The sequence below is a fragment of the Coccidioides posadasii genome, chromosome 1 (genome assembly GCF_018416015.2).
Source record: "Coccidioides posadasii str. Silveira chromosome 1, complete sequence".
Lineage (NCBI taxonomy): Eukaryota > Fungi > Ascomycota > Eurotiomycetes > Onygenales > Onygenaceae > Coccidioides > Coccidioides posadasii.
In genome coordinates, this window is record NC_089407.1 from 5,628,364 (window position 1) to 5,647,810 (window position 19,447).

Sequence of the window (19,447 nt, forward strand, 5' to 3'; positions counted from 1 at the left end):
CTGCCCCGCAATCGGCCACTCCCACATGACGGATAGGGCTTCTTCGCAACCATGATGGCCCCCTGATATGTATAATAGTCTCGTCTCGCTGCCGGCCGAGAAGGGCATGCTCCCTATTACTTCCTTTCAATCTCTGTGCCAATACAACCCCTTCCTCTCTTCCATCCAAAGTGTGCCGCTCAAATTTTACAACCTACGTCAAATCTATTGCCTGGAAAACCGGTTTCTGTGTCGCATACCCCAGTTTGTGCTCCCAAAATTTGCGCTGGCTGAGCGCAGTCGCATCATAACGTCCAGGATAAATCTTAGCAAGGTAATAGGCGATTTGGGGATGGCTGGAGCAACTGTCATGCCAATTCGAAGTCAGCTAGGCCGTGATATCGACAGCTCTCAAGTCAGCCAAGCAACCCCGGCCCGGGGTCCATTCATAGCGGATCATAGTAAGCCTCAACGTCGGTTCGTTGGCGCAATCGATCAGGGAACAACCAGCACTCGTTTTATCATATTTGATGATCAAGGGAACCTCGTCGCTTCGTATCAGACAGAGCTAAGCCGCCTACATAAATACCCAGGGTAAGCAATCGAGAACGCACAGGGCGAATACATGCCCACAGATGCAGGGAGACTTTTCGAACGCTGACGATGAACTGGGATTATTCGCAGATGGCATGAGCAGGACCCAAAAGAGATTATTTCATCCGTCGAATCCTGCATCGCACAGGCAACGAAGACTTTTGTCAACCTGGGGCACTCCATCTCAGATATTCAAGCTTTGGGGATCACCAACCAGCGCGAAACAACCGTGGTATGGGACTGGGAAACCGGAGAACCCCTCCATAGCGCAATCGCATGGCCGGATACCCGCACAGCCTCGCTGGTGCGGGAATTAAAGTCAAAAGAAGGTGCAGATCAGCTTCAGGAAAAATGCGGGTTACCTCTATCCACGTATCCGTCTTCTGTGAAACTCACTTGGCTCCTTCGGAATTCCAAAGAGGTCAAGGAGGCGTATGAAGCGGGAAGACTGGCCTTTGGAACTGTTGACACATGGCTGCTCTATAACCTCAACGGTGGCAGGAAAAGGGGAGTATTCGTCACCGATGTCACGAATGCCTCGAGAACAATGTTCACCAACCTGCACACACTTCAGTATGATGATTCGTTGCTGAAATTCTTCGATATCGACAGATCAAAACTGAAGCTTCCGAAAATCCTTGCTTCTTCGGACGAGTCCGCTTTTGGATGCATGGCAGACGGCCTGCTTGCAGGAATTAGAATAACAAGCTGTCTTGGTGACCAATCGGCTTCATTGGTGGGACATGGGGCGTTGACGCCAGGCACCGCAAAAAATACCTATGGGACGGGATGTTTCCTTTTATATAATGTAGGTGAAACGCCGGTGATCTCGAAGCACGGGCTCCTGGCAACTGTCGCCTTCCAATTGGGCTCGAAGCAGAAGCCTATATATGCATTGGAGGGAAGCATCGCCGTTGCTGGCAGCGGTGTGTCATTCTTGATGAATAACTTGGGCTTCTTTCGTGACTCGAGAAAGGTCGATGAGGAAGCCGCCACCGTTCCTGATAATGGTGGCTGCATTTTCGTCACGGCGTTCAGTGGCCTCTTTGCTCCGTATTGGGTGGATGACGCCAAAGGAACTATCTGTACGTGGATTCCCACGATTGATTCAAATGTGCTGATTACGACCTGGCTGACATATAGCAAAAAGTTGGGATCACACATCACACACAAAGAGGTCATATAGCCCGGGCAACTCTTGAAGCAGTCTGTTTCCAGACAAAAGCTATATTGGAGGCTATGGAACGCGACAGCGGCCAGACACTTTCTGACTTGGCGGTAGACGGCGGATTGAGCAATTCAGACATCTGCATGCAGGTGCGTGGAGGATTACCCCCTTCGACTAGTTGCGGAAACTAATGTGCGTTATATTAGTCCCAAGCAAATATAATCCGTATCCCTGTCGAGCGCCCGCCTATGCACGAAGTCACCGCATTAGGTGCAGCTATTGCAGCAGGGCTTGCCGTCGGCGTGTGGCGCAACCTCGACGAGTTAGTAGGGATGAATAAGTCCAACAGGACCGTATTCGAAGCTCAAATCAGCGAGGTAGAGAGCGCCAGGATGTATAAACAGTGGTCGAAAGCCGTCCGAATGTCTCGTGGGTGGCTGGAGAGCGACGAAATCGACGCCATTTGATATTCCTTGACAAGGGTTATTTTCACGGTCAGCGACTCTTCATTTCTGTCATTGGATGTAGCAGGTCTTTTGGATACCACTTCTTTCATTTCTTCCTCCTTTTTTTCTTTTCTTTTTCTTTTCTTTTCTTTTTTTTTTTTAAAGTTCCTTTTTGATCATGTCCATTTTCCGTATAGATTTTGATAACATCTTCTTTGGCCCGTGGCGCTGGAGCTGTGTGTAATTTTGCTGCATGTCTAACTAATCCTGGCTTCGTTATTGCTTTCAATTTTTAGTCGAGCGATGGCTGGACGGTCATCATGCTACAGCGCGGCATCGTTCAATCACCTCTTCCCATGTTTCTGTATGATCGCCTTCTGCTCTTCACAATGCACTTGTTAAACTTGTATTTCAGACAGATACCCTGATCTTAATGCTGGTAATAGGTCGTGACACTGCCTATCCCGCTGAGCATGGTGCTGTTTTGACGCACGTTTCCCATGATTTGTCTTTTGATGAGTGGGTGAGTGGAACTCCAAGACTCAACGAGTGCGGTTTGCATTGGCCACATTGACTGTGGAGGCGCGCTATAGGGAATTCTCATCTGGCCTAGTGAAGAGAGCTCCTCCAGTTTCAGGCCGGATAGAACATATCAAGACTCTACCTCAACGCCTCCATACAGTACGGAGTACCTCCTGGCATATACGGACTACTGTCGAGCCCCAACAGACCAGGGGGTTCTGGAACATCCTGCTTGACTGGGAGCTTTCGACCGGGACCAGTGAATATTTCCCGAGCAGATTCCCATTGGCTAAGGGGACTAAGGAGAAACTTACTTTAATTGCCACGATCCTCCGTTGATCAAGAGTTCCACTGTGACCTGGTCGTACACGAATGATGTTATCAGGCTGCGCAGTACTTTTTTCGCCGCGAGACGTTGCGCCATTTGGCCCAGACCTGTTGACCAACTGGAAGACCGAATCAGCTCCGATTTTCAGTTGACCATGCCATGAATGCCAGGAATGGATGCTTCGGTCGAAATTGAGAATCATAATACCCTGCTGGCCCGCTCAGACTGACCCTATCCGGCCCTCCTCTTCCCACAACGTTGAATTTAGATAGCATGGAGCATCTACTATCCCGGTCTTGACGGCCCTATCGATACTTATTTCTTGACGGACGGGAACGTCACCTTGATGTATGTCGGTCATACATACATACAAAAATGATATTCGTACACGAACCAGCACATCCGGCATGGCGAATGATTTATTACATCGCAACTGCCTCATCCACTTCCACAAACTTGAAACAAAAAGACCTGAATTTTTTTTTTCAGGCTCTACAAAAATGATTCAATTCCCTCGTTTCTTCAAAAATTCGACTTACTTCCTCTCTTAAGCCTTTGACATCAAGTTCCAAAAAACAAAATGTGCGATTACACGGAAGTCGAGTACATGTGTGGCCATGTTCGCTATCTGGTCAAGGCGTGGTGTGTCGAGTATCAGCGGACACAACAAAGGTGCTCGCCGAACGTTGTGGGAAAGTAAGACTTTTTGCTTCCGTCTTCCTATGCCCGTAAGGTCCTCAAAGCAGTTCCCATAGCTAACAGTCTGCGATTAATTTAGAGAAACACGGCAGGATCACTGCGGTACTTGCGCTCCCTTTTCGCTCTCTACCTTAACCTTGCCCGACACCTCACATGCAGCTCCGAGATATGTCCACAACTTATTATCCGTTTCTAGTGGCCGTGGAGTTTAAGCTGTGCATCTGCTGAAGCAAACACTTATCCATGTCTCTAGGGAGTTGCAAGAAGAAAACCTCATCGCAGCCATCGTCGTCACAATAGCGGTTGATCAGACCGCCCGCCGCAAAACTCAGTATTTGCGGGGATTCCGGCCTGCATAACCTGCCCCTGCCACTGCTCCACAGCCGGTTCTATCTCTCCGCCGGTTCCTCCTCCAATGTAGGGACCCGATAAATTTTCAATCACATCGAAGAATCGAAGACGGATACTCCCGGATATGGACGATTGTACGTTATATGTGAAAGTTGCGCCAAGAACACCCAAATCGAACCTTTTTAGCGGCAACAGGCGCCTGATGTCTCCGTTTCTTGCGCATCCAATCATTCTTTCAGCTCGGCCAACTTGGTCGCAATGGGGTTGCAAAAAAGTTCCTGGTACTTCCGTCGGGTAAAGGGTTACACATGTATGGGTTTCGGGGTTGGTATTCTGATTATTTCTTGGTACTAATCAAGCATGAGGACGGGGCATTGTGTTTCCTTTTTCTTCTCTTTTCTCTTCCAACGGCTTTTTTCTGTGTTTTCTATTCGCCAGCCGTCTTTTGGGTTTTCTTAATGATAAGTGACGACCGCATGTCTGCTGCATATACTCCGTACACCCTCCACTGCTTTAGGTTCATGGTCGGTTTTATCTGAAGCCCGTGACCGTCTGTGCTATTATCTCTATCCGTCGAAGCGATATTCCGCCCTTGGCGATCAATTCTCCTCGCCTCATTCTTCCACCCTTGTTCAGTTTCAAGCCCCAAATCATCTCAGTTTTGTGAGATGTCTAACTCTTTCATCATATTTACAACCTGTGGTGAGAATCATGTCTTGATGTTAACATGTTGCCCCAAACCTCCAACTCCACTTGGTTCATGGTTTTCGTATCTGAAAACGCCCAGCGGAGTACCTCATCCTCTCTCTGGTTGAACAAACCACCTTGCAGAAAATCTATTCCAAAAAGGAATGTGGGTGCTCATTATTATGCATCCAATTTAGATGCATATGCATGACATGTTGCTTCTTACATATGTATGTACTCCGTACATCCCGTCTGTTTTCTAACATGCATGTTTTTCCTCTTGTCGCCCAGAGGAGGCTAAAGCACCGCATCCATATCCGTCTCTTTGGAGCCATAGGCGAACTCTTTAACCTTTTTACTTTCTTTTTCTTCCTCATTTCCAACCTCATCCGCACAGAAGCGCCTCGGACCGTAGAAGGGTGCAGCAGCCGCCCGTCGAGGGTCTGACGAGGGCCCCTACCCTGCAAACCCGGCTGAGCTTTAACTTGTGCGATCTCCTCGATCCGACTTGCGTTTCCTCGTTGACTCAGCGTCCAATACTTGCATTCGAGGATGATATGCGTGCAGGTCATTATGTAAATCTTTACCCGCGGACATGGATTGTTGCCGGATCTAGACTGTCAGCCAAGGGAAAGTTGGAAGGTGGCCCTAGAGACAATGCACTGTTCGTTAAGGAGCTGATGTGTCACCCATCTCTGCAGGCACAGGCTAAAACGAGGACACTCAAACCGCGAAATACCACGTGTTTACACCTGAATCAGGAGAGAAAGATGATTTTTTTTTCCGGCCATCAACATCATTACCTGAGCCTATCCAACGGTTGTCCCTGGATATCTTTCGCGTTGAACCCCCCCATCCACCATCCCTGAAGAGTGCTCAATTTTGAGACATCCCTCATTCTTGTACGGATATTTATTTCTCCATTAGCCACCCCGTAGGGAGCCGTTGCGGATATTCGTTACCACAAACTTCATTCGAAGCTTAACGGGACGGCTCGTCCCGGCCACATGCCCGAGATTCGAGTATATTGGTCCTTATCTTTCGCATTTCCGCATCCGAACTACTTCTTCGGGGCAGGAGCATATTCACATTCACTCTCATTGTTGCGAATATGAATATGATCTATCAATCATCTATCTGGTTCGGATACGGGGAATATCGGCTTCAAAAAGATCTAGGCGTTCCCTGAAGCGGGCACAGACTGCTTTCTATTTTATCGACGCGCGATAATGTCCTTGTGATGATCTCCCCGCGATGGTTCCCCTGTGCTGATATCGTGTCGTTTTCATCGTTTTGTACTATGTAGCATATAGAACATACCATATCCCAATAGCCGTGGCTAGCAACCAGATCATACAGGTCATTTACTATCTTCGTAGACACCCAGAAAACCGGACCTGCCCAATTTTACACATCGGGGTTTGACCCCACAGTCAAAATAAGTAGGGTCTATGTATGTACTTAATGTCGCACTGGATGACGCCCGACATTCATCGAACGCTGCACCCCGAAAGCGACATGCACCTTTAAAGAGCGATGCATGAACACCAAGGGGGTACTCCACCTCCAGTTTTTCTGCAAGCTAGGAGGGATATCTATGCATGACATATGCAAGCATTGTCTGCATGTAATACGGACTAGAGAGTAAATTGTTCCGTGCGTTGAATACAGGGTTACTTCATAGCGGGGGTTGGCTGCGTCTCTGTTTTAGTATGCGCTCAGACTTGATCGACCCTATGTGTCTACCCTGCGATATTTGAAGCGGAGACCGTTAAGAGCCAGACGCGGGCTCTCTTTTTGTTGAGGCCATGAAAATAAGAAATGGAATCATGTACGCTAAGCAGCCCAAGTGGTATTGCCATTTCGGTACGTATGCAGCCATGACCCCCATACAAAGCCGACGGAGGTACTGACCGGAAAATGTGGATGGATTGCCGGATGGAATGGAATGGAATTGGTAAACGTAAATATCTCACCGAGGTGGACAGACGCTATATTGCTCTTTATGCACGCGTACAGAGATGGAAAAGAAAAAACAAAACATAAACCTAGCTAGAAGTACACAACGGACAGATTGGCTATGCAAAATGGGAGAACATGAGAGACAAGGCTCGAAGACTTAAGAATCAGCGTCCAGATGTGGTCGAAAATCCATACGGATATCCCATTCCTAATTTATTCCTGCCCGCAAACCTTCCATTCCATAGACCTAGGAGTCCGTGCGATAAAAGGATGGACCCAATACGCTGTGACCAGCGACGTCGACCCAAGACGGCTGCAGGGTAATTGAGGAGCACGATGTCATAACAGGCTTAACATTAGAAAAGGCAGTGACTTCAGTCACTTTGATCGATCCCTTTCAGGACCGAAGGACTCGGTGGAATAAAGAGAAAAATATTAGGAAATAGACAGCGAGATAGATGGGAGATGGTATCGGTAAATGAGCTCCAGTAGTTAAGCATAATCCCACCAGGATGCAGACAGATGAGAAAGTCCTACTTCGACGTGGCCTTCTCGCCGGCTGGTGGGCTCAACCCGGGGTTTATCAGCGCATCAGGAAGGATTATCGGCGCTTTTGGTGAAGCCCCAAGCTTCTCTAACTTCTCCCCTCTTATCACCTTTTCCATTTCCTCTTTTGTTAAAGTCTCGTACTCTAAAAGAGCTTTTGTGACGAGTTCAAGCTCCTTTCGGCGTTCCTTCAAGATTGATTTTGCACGGTTGCTGGCCTCTTCTACGATGCGACGAACCTCTGCTTCGATCTCTTGCTTTGTCTCGGACGAAAGAGCGTCATAATTGAAGCTGAGGTCAACGTTGCCAAGCTTCTTCGAATATCCCATTTGCGTTACCATTGAGAACGCAGTTTCGGTGGCACTGCGGAGATCCTGCGGTAGAGGCATATTAGCACAAGCAGAAATCATGAAATAGCCACGAATATAACTTACCGCTGCACTTCCACTGGTGACATTTTCCGGTCCATAAACAAGCTCTTCGGCGGCCTTGCCACCCATCGAAACGTCGATATCGGCCAAGTATTCAGTGTAGTTCTTAGAATAAATGTCCATCTCTGGGAGAAAGTGAGTGACACCTAAGGACATTCCTCGAGGAACAATGGTGATTTTGTACAACGGCATGGCTGCCGGAGAGAAGTATGCAACCAAGGCATGACCAGCCTCATGGTAAGCAGTTAGAAGCTTCTCTTCATCTCTCAAGACCCTGCTACGGGACTCGGCTCCCATGATGATCTTATCCTTGGCCCAGTCAAAGTCTGCTGGGCCAACTTTGGTTTTCTTATACCTGCTAGCGTGGACAGCGGCCTGATTAACGAGATTTTCCAAGTCTGCGCCGGAGAAGCCTGAGGTACCACGAGCAATGACGGCTGCATCGACATCAGTGCTAATCTGCACATTTTTCATATGATGCTTGAGAATATCGACACGGCCTCGGACGTCTGGGAGACCAACAACCACCTTACGATCGAATCGACCAGGTCGTGTAAGCGCCTTATCGAGCAGTTGGGGGTAGTTGGTGGCTGCCAGGATAATGACACCACTGCTTTGTGAGAAACCGTCAAGCTCAGTCAACAGCTGGTTCAAAGTTTGTTTGACATAGGCAGCGTCTCGCTCGTTTCTTTTCGCACCGATCGCGTCTAGCTCGTCGATAAAAATGATAGCAGGAGCCTTGGCTCTCGCCTGGTTGAACAGTTCACGGACTCGTTTGGCGCCAACGCCGACATAAATCTCATCGAATTCAGATCCAGACATATAAAAGAACGGTACACCTGCCTCACCAGCGACTGCACGGGCGAGTAACGTTTTACCGGTCCCAGGAGGCCCAACGAGCAGGACACCCTTTGGAAGTTTGCCGCCAAGAGACGAGAAGCGTTCAGGATTTGACAGAAATTCAACCAGCTCTTGTAATTCATCTTTGGCTTCGTCACATCCGTGAACATCGCTGAATCGAGCCTTCTGATGCTGTGGCTGTGCTTCATTGCTCTGGGCCCCACGAACATTTTTCATAATTCCAGTTGTCTCAACCAAGAAGCTGACCATAACCAGGGAGAAATAGCAGACAAAACCGAAGTAGAGGATGAATTTAACCCATCTGAAGACTTGACTTCCCGTCGACTCTTCAACCACAACGTATATGGGTGCATCCTTCGCTCCAGTGCCGTTCGTCTTGGTTGACATTCCCACTTGACCACCGTATGTCTGAGCAGCAACGGCTTGGCCAACGGCTTGCATTTGGTCGGGATTCAGATGTTCATGAGACGGTATTTGGCTTTGTCCTTGCATCGAGGCAGACGACATGCCCGTTTGCTGGAGGGCTTTCATATAAAGCTGGGCGGACTGGGCGTTGCTGGCAAATCTTCCACTCTGATAACGTTCGATCAGTATGGCTGGCATTTTTGCTCGTAGAAGGGCGGAATAAAAGGCGTTCTGAGAGCTCGCGCTTGTCGGATTACCGTTGGCATTTTGTTCGATGTATCGCAGAGTACTTTGGGACGGACCGCCGAACAAAAACCTTTGCTGCTGTGACTGGGATAGGCCCTTCACCTTAGGAATGGCTCCCGGACGGTTGAGTTGCAAGCTGGAGAGCGTAGAATAGGAACGGGCCAGACTAGCTTTCGGGGAATTGGACGAGGGAAACGCTCCAGCTATCTCTATTCGCCTGGAAGTGACTACTCCAAAACTTGTCAGCCGCAGCTAGGATCCATAGGATACGACATTACATACGCTGAGAGAGAAGACTGGCCGATCTTGCTTGCCGAAGAGCCAGATTTTGCTCCGCCGCCAGTCGTAACGTATCAGTGGGAAGCGTACGGAAGCATTCTGGGAGTGGCAAGCGAGATTCGACCTGCAGTTTTTCGTGAGTATGAGACCGACACTGCCTGGGCACGGCGAAAACACGTACATTCGAAGGGCTTCCATTATGCAACTTGCGAAGGGATTCTTGGCTTGCTGGGGAGGGAGCGGGGCGGGGCGCTGCGGAGGATGGCCGGTTAAGACATCTCCATGGCGCAGCGATCGCATTGGACATAGAGGGCCACAACTCGGATGCTACGTTTGCAACATTCTACGGTAGTCAGAAAACTCGTCAGTATAAACACCCTGTAGAGAGGAGACGTCCATGACAGCGCGAGAGCGTACCGGTAGGGCAATGGGGGTGTGGAAAGCCATGGGCGGAAAAGCCTCACGGCTGGAGCGGACAGCGACTCTGATCAGTGTCCGGGAAGAATGGTCGCGCAGGAAGACAGATTAAAATATAAGCTTGCCACAGGGAATAACTGCAGTCGCCATTGTTCCTCTTTCGAGCAAATTGAACCGGAGAGTCAAACGGTTCTGTTCCTTGATTGAAAAGCAGACCCGGCGAGCGGCGAATCGTGACAAAGCTGCGTTTGCCACCCAGAACGGTAAGCATCAGACCACGTGTGCCCTCCCATTGGCCCGCCCTGTCAGCGCCATGCTTAGTCAGTGGCGTGTGGCTTTGTCGCGGCTTAGTTAGTTACATAAGTCAACCGCCTTGGCAGCTCCGGCCTCCAAATCCGGCTCGCTGGGCGCTCTGGGCGGGAACACGACGGGGGAGGATTGAACGAGGAAGAGCTTTGGGGCTTTTTATTTATTTATTTATTTATTTATTTATTTTTTTGGCTTCCTCCATGTAAGGGAGCCTTCGAGTCCTTGTCTCCAGCACCGGCCGTCGGTGTGCAGCCCACGCATGGAACCATGGCATACAGGGTGATAGCCTTCAGCGGGCTTCCGCCTCGGAGTGCTCTCAACTGGGATGAATCGGAGCTCCTTCAACCACCGCTACCTCCCTTCTACCAGCCTAGATCGCTAGAAGGAGAAGGACTAAATTCACAGGCCCGATGGCGATCGCTCGCCCCAATCAAAATTCCTTCTTTTATGTCTCCGACGTACGGAGCATCTTTCTTTACAGTGGGAACAATTCAGAGGTACAGCGGAGACTCCGTGAGCTTGGACGTTGACGAGAGCACGTTGTCGGAGTTCTACGATCAGTCGTTCGCTCTCCATGAGGGAACGCATCACTCTTTTACGAGTGTTACAAAGTCGTTTACAGACGACTCCGAGCTTACTCCAAGCTTCGAAGGTGAAAGCCTCGATTACTCGATGTCCAAGCTTTCACAGTCCAAGGTCAACCAGCAGAACTTCGAGGGTCAACCTGTGTATGGACACCTGATTGGCGTCGAAGATATCCCTAGCGCGATGTACCTACAGTCCTTAGCTCCACGGAAAGTCATTGTGAGCCTGGTCGTTGCCATAATCAACATTCAGCCGCGGCGCCGCGTTCAGACACGATGGGGTCGTGAGATGGACATTGTGGAGCTGTTGGTGGGCGACGAGACGAAGGCTGGGCTTCGCGTGAGTTGCTGGGTGCCGCCGTCGACAGAGGACACAAGGACTGTCACTGCGAATTCGTTGGAGCAGTCGCTCAAGGCGTTGCGACTGCGTGACATAATTCTGCTGCGTCACATCGTCCTGGGGTCCTTTCGCGGGCAAGTCTATGGCCAGAGTTTACGGCAGAACATGACGAAGGTTGATGTTTTGGATCGCGAGGATGCGGGAGTTGGTCAAACCGATCGTCCGGGGGAGGCGAACAGGTCGGGTCCGCATGCGCTGAAGATCCGCAAGGTGAGGCGCTGGATGCGGAAGTTCGTCACTCCGGGGGCGGCCGGGAGGGAGGATGTGAACAATTTTTTGTTTGTCGCGCCGGCAGGAACCGTCCAGCTTCCACCTGATACTCAACAGTGAGCAATGCGCGGCGTGCTCTGCAGATAGCGATAATAATTCTTAATCGGCAGTTCGCTGGTCACGTTAGACCAAAAAGTCGTCCTGCTTTTGGGCGTTTATTTTTATTATTATTTTTTTAATTTATTTATTTATTTATTTTATTTTCATTTTTGTTTTCGTCGTTTGGGCTATCCCTCCTCTTAGTTCATTGATTATCCCGAATGATTTTCCTGAGCGAGCCGTGATTTGCAGGAAGGATGCGAGATGGGCGTTTTGCAGTGTCGCATCGATGCTGGGAGGGGTCGTGCTTTTATGCGATCGAAGGAATGGCAAGACGTTGGCTCGCCACGACACGGGATGTTTAAATACGGATCATCACCACCATCATCACATTGTATTCTCCGGGTGCTATGATGCTCATATAATTGGAGGTGCTCTCAACTCTCCCTGGTGACGTGGCTTTCCAAGCAATTTCTTACGGTTGCATTTCCGTTCCTTGGGAGAAGAGCCCCATCTTTCTCCATTTTCTCCATCAAATCATTGCTCTTGTGCCGATCTTGGTTAAATCAGATGATCCATCAAGCTCCTCCACAGCTACTAATAATGTTGGTCCCAGTTTTGTCCGTATGGAGTTCTCGTTCCTTGTCGGGATCGAGCGCTGTCTCAGACACAAGAGACAACCTTGACGGCGGTTCCGGGCATTCGTAAAGAGGGTCTCCAATTTTTTCCTTTCTTTCTTTTGGTCTTTTCTTTTGTTCTCGTTTTTACTTCCTTCTTTTTCTTTCCAAGGCTCAATTTATGACCCTCTGGTTCTGGGTTTTGTTTGGGTTGATCTCCGACAGCGTTTTAAGCTTTTCAGGGAGAAAAAGAGGTACATGGATATGCGTGGCAACCCAGCAAAAAGTCCAGGTACTCCGTACCAAGTCAGGTATCAAATAAGGCCAGGCCCGGGTGCCCACCTGAGAAAGTGGCCGTTTAATTAAGTTTTAGTTAAGAAGCGCCCTCAAACAAACCCCCGGCCCCAGCCCAATAGGAGTCGGCATAGTGGCCACCAAGCCAATCCCGGTCCCTCTCTCGGAGCTCCCTTTTTCTTCCCTCCCAAACCCACCCGACTCGCGTTACGCACCGCTTCTTTTCCCTTCCCCTTAAAAACGCCGCATCCCTGGTGCAACAATCTTGACAGCCGCACCGAGTTGTTTTCTCCTACTTTGATATTATTACCCCCTCCGTCCTTGAAACAATTGCCAGTTGTTCTCCTTTTTCCATCGCCGCCGCTGAAATCCACCCTTCTCGCAAGCACGAGTCTTGCGGCTGTCAAACCTGTACATCTGTCCACAAAGGCCTACGCTCGTTATATCCCTTACCTCTGACCCCTTCATCGACTCTACTCCTCACCAACTATCGCCGCTCCCGCCGCCCGTCATCGTTGACCGATATACCGCTCCAAACCTATTGAATTCAATTACACTACACTCGTTATCATGAAGGGTACGTTGGTGTGCTGTTTGGTGAAAAAAAAAGGATATTCTGCTAATCCGCTTGCGACAAACTCAGCTCTCATTCTTGTCGGGGGTTTCGGTACCCGTCTACGTCCATTGGTGAGTCTTTCTGACGTTCCGCAGCCGTGGGCGGGGTAATGAGACCGTTTTGCTAAACTTGTACAACTGGTAGACTCTCACTCTCCCAAAGCCCTTGGTCGAGTTTGCCAACCGTCCTATGATCCTCCACCAAGTTGAGAGCTTGGCAGCCGCTGGTGTGACAGACATTGTCCTCGCTGTCAACTATCGACCAGATATTATGGTCTCTACACTTAAAAAGGTAAAATAAAACGGCTTTCCCACTAGCAGCTAGCAGTCGAACGGACCACGCTCACCAGCCCGGCTCCGTCTACAGTACGAAGAAGAATATAACGTGAAAATCGAATTTTCCGTCGAATCCGAGCCACTAGGCACTGCCGGCCCCTTGAAGCTTGCGGAAAAGATCCTCGGCAAAGACGACAGCCCGTTCTTCGTCCTCAATTCCGACGTCATCTGCGAGTATCCATTCAAGGAACTCGCGGAGTTTCATAAGAGACACGGAGACGAAGGTACGATTGTGGTCACAAAGGTGGAGGAGCCCTCAAAATACGGTGTCGTTGTTCATAAGCCAAACCACCCTTCCCGGATCGACCGATTCGTCGAGAAACCCGTCGAGTTCGTCGGCAACCGCATCAATGCCGGCATCTACATCCTCAATCCTAGCGTACTGAAGCGCATTGAGCTTCGTCCTACCTCAATTGAACAGGAGACTTTCCCTGCCATTTGCAAGGATGGCCAGCTTCACTCCTTTGACCTTGAAGGCTTCTGGATGGACGTCGGCCAGCCCAAGGATTTCCTGACCGGAACATGTCTCTATCTTTCTTCTCTCACCAAGCAAAAGTCTAAGCTCCTGTCGCCCTCCACTGAACCATACGTTCATGGCGGAAACGTCATGGTCGACCCTTCAGCCAAGATCGGCAAGAACTGTCGCATTGGGCCCAACGTGACGATCGGGCCAAACGTTGTCGTCGGCGACGGCGTTCGGCTGCAACGATGTGTCTTGCTTGAAAATAGCAAGGTCAAAGACCACGCCTGGGTGAAATCCAGCATTATCGGTTGGAACAGCTCGGTTGGCAAATGGGCACGATTGGAGAACGTCAGTGTTCTAGGTGATGATGTTACCATTGGCGATGAAGTTTATGTCAATGGTGGCTCCATTCTCCCTCACAAGAGCATCAAGCAAAATATTGACGGTATGTCTTCCTTTTGACCGACTACGGTATATTTTCTCGCTAATATATGTGTATGCAGTGCCCGCTATTATCATGTAAATTTGATGACGGGGTTGAACTTATGTTATCTCTCCCATAATATTCATAATAATCGTTTTCCACGAAGATTTTGATTCGACAAACAATTAACTACGTAACTGATATAATTGACGAAGGAAGGGTCCGGGAAAAGTGATGGAATATAACGGAGAAGGGTGTTTGTGTTTTACCTTGAGCATACGTTCATGTTCCATGCATTTCTCTCCTCGAATTTCGCAGCATTTATCTTCGCATGTACAAATTTTCTTTTTTCTTTTTTTTTCTTTTTCTTTTCTTTTCCTTTTCTTCTCTTCTTTTTCTCCCCCTTGTCTGATGGCTTTTGTGCCTTTTCCCCCGGGCTCTCCTGTTCTGAGCCGCCTTTTTTGTTGGGTTAGGATTTATTGCGAGTTCGAGTTTACTCTCTTCACTCTCCCCTTCCGCTCAACTCGTCGAAAGCGCATATTCGAGTTTTAGTTCCGGTATTTATTTTTTTTTCCCATCTTCTTTTAGTTTTAGCCCCTCTCTCCCCCTTCTTTTTAATCCCGGTATCTTCGCGTGGATGAAATAGGAACAAAGGGAAGTGCAAGTTCCCCTCTTAATTTGCTTTTTCCTGCCTTTTTTCTCGTGGCCACTTAGGCACTTCCCCTTCTTCACTCGTGTTTCATGCATGAGATGCGTTTCCTGGTTCTGGGGAGGGGGGAAGAGTATCAATTGAAAAAATTACCTTAAAAGGTCTTTGCTCCGTACTCATGTGCCGACTATCTGTTTCGTGTTGTAGCTGTGGTCCCTCGACCCTGTACAGTTACGGGCTCCGGTGAGAGGTCGTTAGAATCATGCACGAACCGTGAATGATAGGGATATCTTTTCCCTTTTTTCCTTTTTTTTTTTTTTTTTTTTTTTTTTTGGGATAAGTTCTATTATTATCAATAAGTGTTGCAACAGTAATACAAGTAGAAACGTCAGTCTTGGATTCAACACCAACCCCGTCATCTGGGTTTATTCTGTCTAGGCCCGAAAAAGCATAGCAAGTCACTTCCAGCCCAACTCTCATGTTCTAGGCAGCCTTCTCTCCCATGTTGTCTTCCGCTCGGTCCAAAATGTCATCCCATCTAACCCGCAGCTCCTCCATCTCCCTCCAACATCGTCTCCCCAACTCTTCAAACTCCACCCTCTCCTCAGCTGTTAGGTCTCTGGCTCCTCTTTTCCTCCTCCGTGTTCGATCACCTTCTAATTGAGGACCTCCTACAATGCCACCAAAGCCCCATCCTTCCACTTCTGTGCATACTACGCTCTCTCTGCCCAGCCGGTCACACGATGATCCCCATTTTACCCTGCCTCCACCAAGGGCTGCGTATGCTGCTTCTGCGGCGTCAATCACCGAATGAGGAGCTAGAGCGAGCCAGACGGAGGCAGCGGCGCCACGGTAGGAGGAGAGGACGTGCCATGGAGACCCAACGATTCTGGCAAACCAGAATGCGGCGATCATGGCGTAGTAGAGTGGGAGGATAAGGGGCAGGATGGAAGTTGCGCAGATGCCAGGATGCGCGACGTACATGCTTGGTGTCGTGGAAGATAGCTTCCGGTCTTGCAGGGAGGACTTTCCGTTGCTGATGTGATTATCGTCGTCAAATGAGGAGAGGAAGGAATTGACCCAAGGAGCGGTGCTTGGCAGTGGAGATGTTAGCGCCAGAATATCCGTAAGATATTTGACCGATTCGTAGGCTCGAGAGGTCTTTAGGGCTTGGATGTCCGATACGTCAAAGACTTCTCTGTTTGCTTCTAGGCTAGATGTCCAGATAATCCGTCCTGGAATGTCAGACTTCTTAAGCAGCGGAACCAAGTTATGACTCAGCATGTAGTGACCAAAGACATTGGCGCAGAATAACTGGCCGAGCGGTGGCTCATCCGGTAACTGCGTTTGCTTCTTCACCAACGTTCCTGTCGGGCTTATACAGTATGAGGATGGCCAAGTCACTGCATATATCAAATCAGTGAGTACCATGTATATCGCACGGAACCAATTTAGGCCGCTGAAGCCAGCAATTCCCGCATTCAGCACAACGACGTCGAGCTTTGGCGTTGAGGCGAGAAGTCGACGGGATAGCGCCCGGACAGATAGCAGGTCGCAGAGATCCACATTCTCTGGTTTTAGCGTTATCCTTTCCAAGTCCCGGCCCGAGACCCCCGCTAAACGAAGATGTCTCTGCAGGTGCGCCAGCGTCTCATTGCTCTTTCTTGTGCTTCTCGTGGTGAATATCAAGGTTAACGATTGGGTTCTCGGTCGTGTATGGAGGAATTCATCAATCAACCGGCGACAGATCGAAAGACCAAGGCCGCTTTTTGCTAAGGGTCAGATCGCTTCGTGTCGTGTGCAGAAGTATCGGGAGCTGTAACAATACCTGTTGGTCCCTGTCACCAAGACAAACACCTGATCGTTCAAATCTCCAAGCTGTGCTGGCATTGCAATTGAGCCCATTTCTCCGCATCTATGAGCAAGATATGTATCGGAAGAGGGGTGGTGAATCCTGCTCAGAGCTCCGAATCCTCCTCTCCGTACCCCTGAGATTGGGCCGAACTACCGTTCGGTGTAGCTTTCCTTCAAGCTACACCGCACAATCAATCACGCTATCTTCCTCGCCCAGCATAGTTTCTTGGCAGTGTCACGGGATCTGCAGAAAGCACGTGAGAGAATCTATGAGGTCATGTGACCACTTTCGAAGCCGCTCGCCCGCCGCATCCAAGCCACCCGAGGCTGTTGATCTGCTTGAGACAGCTGTTTGACTACGAGTTGAATGACCATAACCGGGTCCGCCTGGGAACGAGTGCATCTCGCCCTTGCCCACCACACCCTAAGGGAATCCTGATACGGACCACCCATGTTGTTCTGCATGCAGATGCCGACATATGTACATACTAATTGGGTCATAATCGAGGATCTGCACTCGAGTGATTCTTTGCCAATTGTGGGGATACGCAATGCAAACAACCCCGGTCCTGGCCGTCAAGAGCGCTCAATGTCCGGTTCGCCATGACTGCCAGTCTCACATGGCTGGACAACTGTGGCTGCAAAGTCATGGGCAAGAGCCCAGTCTAGGTACTCCGTATGTCACCTCGACGAAGAGATAAAAAGACTGCTAGCTGCCAGGAGAACACCCGACTGGCCCCTTTGCCAGTCTCAGGCAAGTGGAGGAGTCAGGACACCCCGGTCATGCTTCGGCCCGCGCTTTGATTTCGCATGTTTGAAAACATCGCTTAAGCTGAAGCAAGGTCATCAGCAAGATTGGCAAACTGTGGAATCAAGAAAGATAGTGGCTCGTAAGACTTGGGATCCCAGCGTTGAGACGAGGCGAATGTGCGGAGGACTCCGTTCTCGCAGACGAGAGAGGGAAAAAAAAAAAAAAGCCAACCCCTAGTTACTTCCCCGCAGTCTTGCTTTGGTATTTAAGCCGTTTCTTGCATGCCGAGCCGACGGAGCATTTTGCTTCCCCCCTTCATTATGCCGTCGACTTTGATATTCTTTGTTGAATCCCCGAGTGTTCATCCACACACACACGGCCCACGTCGTTCGGTTCATGCCGAAGAGGGATGGAATCAAGTACTCTGTACTGTGTATGTGGATGTATTTGGCTGCAGAATGCAGTATCCCTGTAAGACGCATGACGTTTTACGTCAGGGGAAGGAGGGAGGTTCGGTCCTGGTAATCGATTTTTTGGTGAGTGGTAATGTTTCGGGACGGAATCATGCCGATGGTCAAAATGACAACCGGCTTGCGTTCACCTGAAGGTGACCAGAGACGTTTCTTTTCCTTTCCTTTCCTTTTCATTTCAATTTTTCCCCCCCTCCTGCTTCATGTGCCTGATTAGCCCAGTCTCACCCTGGTAGATTGTGGATGTTCTATGAATATCAAGAATGCTTGCAGTTAGTTCTTTCGTCGGATGGATGGGGGGAATTCGAGAAGAAAAATGGAGATGATCATCAGCTCAAACCACGCTCTCAAAGAAGGGAAAAAAAAAAAGAAAAAATCCCACGACTTGACTCATAGACAGGAATGATTAATCTTCGCTACACACGAAGCAAATAGGTGGGAATATTGGGTTGCTTTCGAGCACTAACTTCCCCCTATTGTTGTTGACCAAGAAATCATGCATATGCTTCCCTGCCTCCAGAGTCAGCCATATTCGTAATCGCTTACCAACAGTTCGCTTGAGGACGGTTTGCGCCTCGGATTGCTCAACGGCGTCGTGGCACTTAATAATAGTAGGTTTTACTCCATCCTCCGTGAAAGAGAGATTTACTGCAAACGGAGCATCCTGGACGGTTCGGATAGAATTTCCGAACCTGGAGAATTGCTTTTTTAGGGACGAACTGGCTCGAGGGACTGGCCAGAGCCCGCTTCATGCCCATCCACCCTGGGTCCGCCTGATAGGCGATTTTTAGTGCCAAAGTCTTTTTGGCGGGAACCGATCATCGACGAAGCTAATTTCCGACGTGACGTGCTCATTTGATGTCGCATTTTCGACTCTTCAAACGATTGCAGATGCAGGATAAACGGCTCAGAACTTACAGAACATGTCCGATCGAAGGAGAAAAAAAAATATTCCACAGATCTCAAAGCTCTTGTGTCTGGCATGTTTCGTCTTCAAACATATTGTGAATCGTCTTCCAGAGGGGCGCGTGGATTTCATCACTCGGGCAATTTTCATTGGCAAAAGCTCCCACATCCATGGAAAGGTACTCCCGATTATCTCTCTCGATCTCTCTCTGGCCGAATTTCTAAAACTCGACGGAAAAGAGCCTGACGCCTGAGCCAACCGGTTTTGTCTGATCCAGGCCCACAACCTGCAGGAACCAGCCGTGAAGCTCGAGAACTCTAAAATCAGGAGCTTCATTGACCTTAGAAAAGACCAGCACGGTGCATCCTGATGAGAAACCGGGTATCCGTGCTTTGGTGGACCGGTCCCTGGGCCACAAATCCGGAATTTTGATTGTTGATAGACATGCATACATAACTAAACTCTGCGCGATGGCTAGGGAGAAAATCTGCCTCCTTCACCGCTGGCAAACTCCTGGCAAGTACTCCGTAATACACACCGTTTT

The 19,447-nt window shown here is 49.3% G+C and overlaps 6 protein-coding genes across 6 annotated transcripts; 4 read left to right on the top strand and 2 right to left on the bottom strand.

The window, feature by feature from the left end:
* Positions 1-349: 349 nt before the first annotated feature.
* On the top strand, positions 350-4,735 carry GUT1_1 (Glycerol kinase; the record flags this gene model as incomplete). Its single annotated transcript, XM_066123597.1, has 6 exons — positions 350-573; positions 664-1,658; positions 1,724-1,890; positions 1,948-2,235; positions 2,634-3,733; positions 3,816-4,735. 4 exons carry the CDS (start codon positions 350-352, stop codon positions 2,206-2,208), a joined length of 1,647 nt encoding a protein of 548 aa, XP_065979672.1. The 3' UTR covers positions 2,209-2,235; positions 2,634-3,733; positions 3,816-4,735.
* Positions 4,736-6,748: 2,013 nt separating this feature from the next.
* D8B26_001637 (uncharacterized protein) lies at positions 6,749-9,951 on the bottom strand (the record flags this gene model as incomplete). Its single annotated transcript, XM_003065617.2, has 5 exons — positions 6,749-7,656; positions 7,717-9,452; positions 9,508-9,628; positions 9,686-9,847; positions 9,922-9,951. The coding sequence occupies 5 exons, from the start codon at positions 9,949-9,951 to the stop codon at positions 7,270-7,272; spliced, it is 2,436 nt and encodes an 811-aa protein (XP_003065663.2). The 3' UTR covers positions 6,749-7,269.
* A 373-nt stretch (positions 9,952-10,324) lies between these two features.
* On the top strand, positions 10,325-12,435 carry D8B26_001638 (uncharacterized protein). Its single transcript, XM_003065618.2, has one exon. The coding sequence runs from the start codon at positions 10,498-10,500 to the stop codon at positions 11,542-11,544; it is 1,047 nt and encodes a 348-aa protein (XP_003065664.2). The 5' UTR covers positions 10,325-10,497; the 3' UTR covers positions 11,545-12,435.
* A 569-nt stretch (positions 12,436-13,004) lies between these two features.
* On the top strand, positions 13,005-13,350 carry MPG1_1 (mannose-1-phosphate guanyltransferase; the record flags this gene model as incomplete). Its single annotated transcript, XM_003065619.2, has 3 exons — positions 13,005-13,011; positions 13,078-13,121; positions 13,195-13,350. The coding sequence occupies 3 exons, from the start codon at positions 13,005-13,007 to the stop codon at positions 13,348-13,350; spliced, it is 207 nt and encodes a 68-aa protein (XP_003065665.2).
* Positions 13,351-13,869: 519 nt separating this feature from the next.
* Positions 13,870-14,371, top strand: MPG1_2 (mannose-1-phosphate guanyltransferase; the record flags this gene model as incomplete). Its single annotated transcript, XM_066123598.1, has 2 exons — positions 13,870-14,293; positions 14,352-14,371. The coding sequence occupies 2 exons, from the start codon at positions 13,870-13,872 to the stop codon at positions 14,369-14,371; spliced, it is 444 nt and encodes a 147-aa protein (XP_065979673.1).
* A 911-nt stretch (positions 14,372-15,282) lies between these two features.
* ERG27 (3-keto-steroid reductase) lies at positions 15,283-16,811 on the bottom strand (the record flags this gene model as incomplete). Its single annotated transcript, XM_003065620.2, has 2 exons — positions 15,283-16,686; positions 16,750-16,811. 2 exons carry the CDS (start codon positions 16,809-16,811, stop codon positions 15,405-15,407), a joined length of 1,344 nt encoding a protein of 447 aa, XP_003065666.2. The 3' UTR covers positions 15,283-15,404.
* Between the last annotated feature and the right edge of the window lie 2,636 nt (positions 16,812-19,447).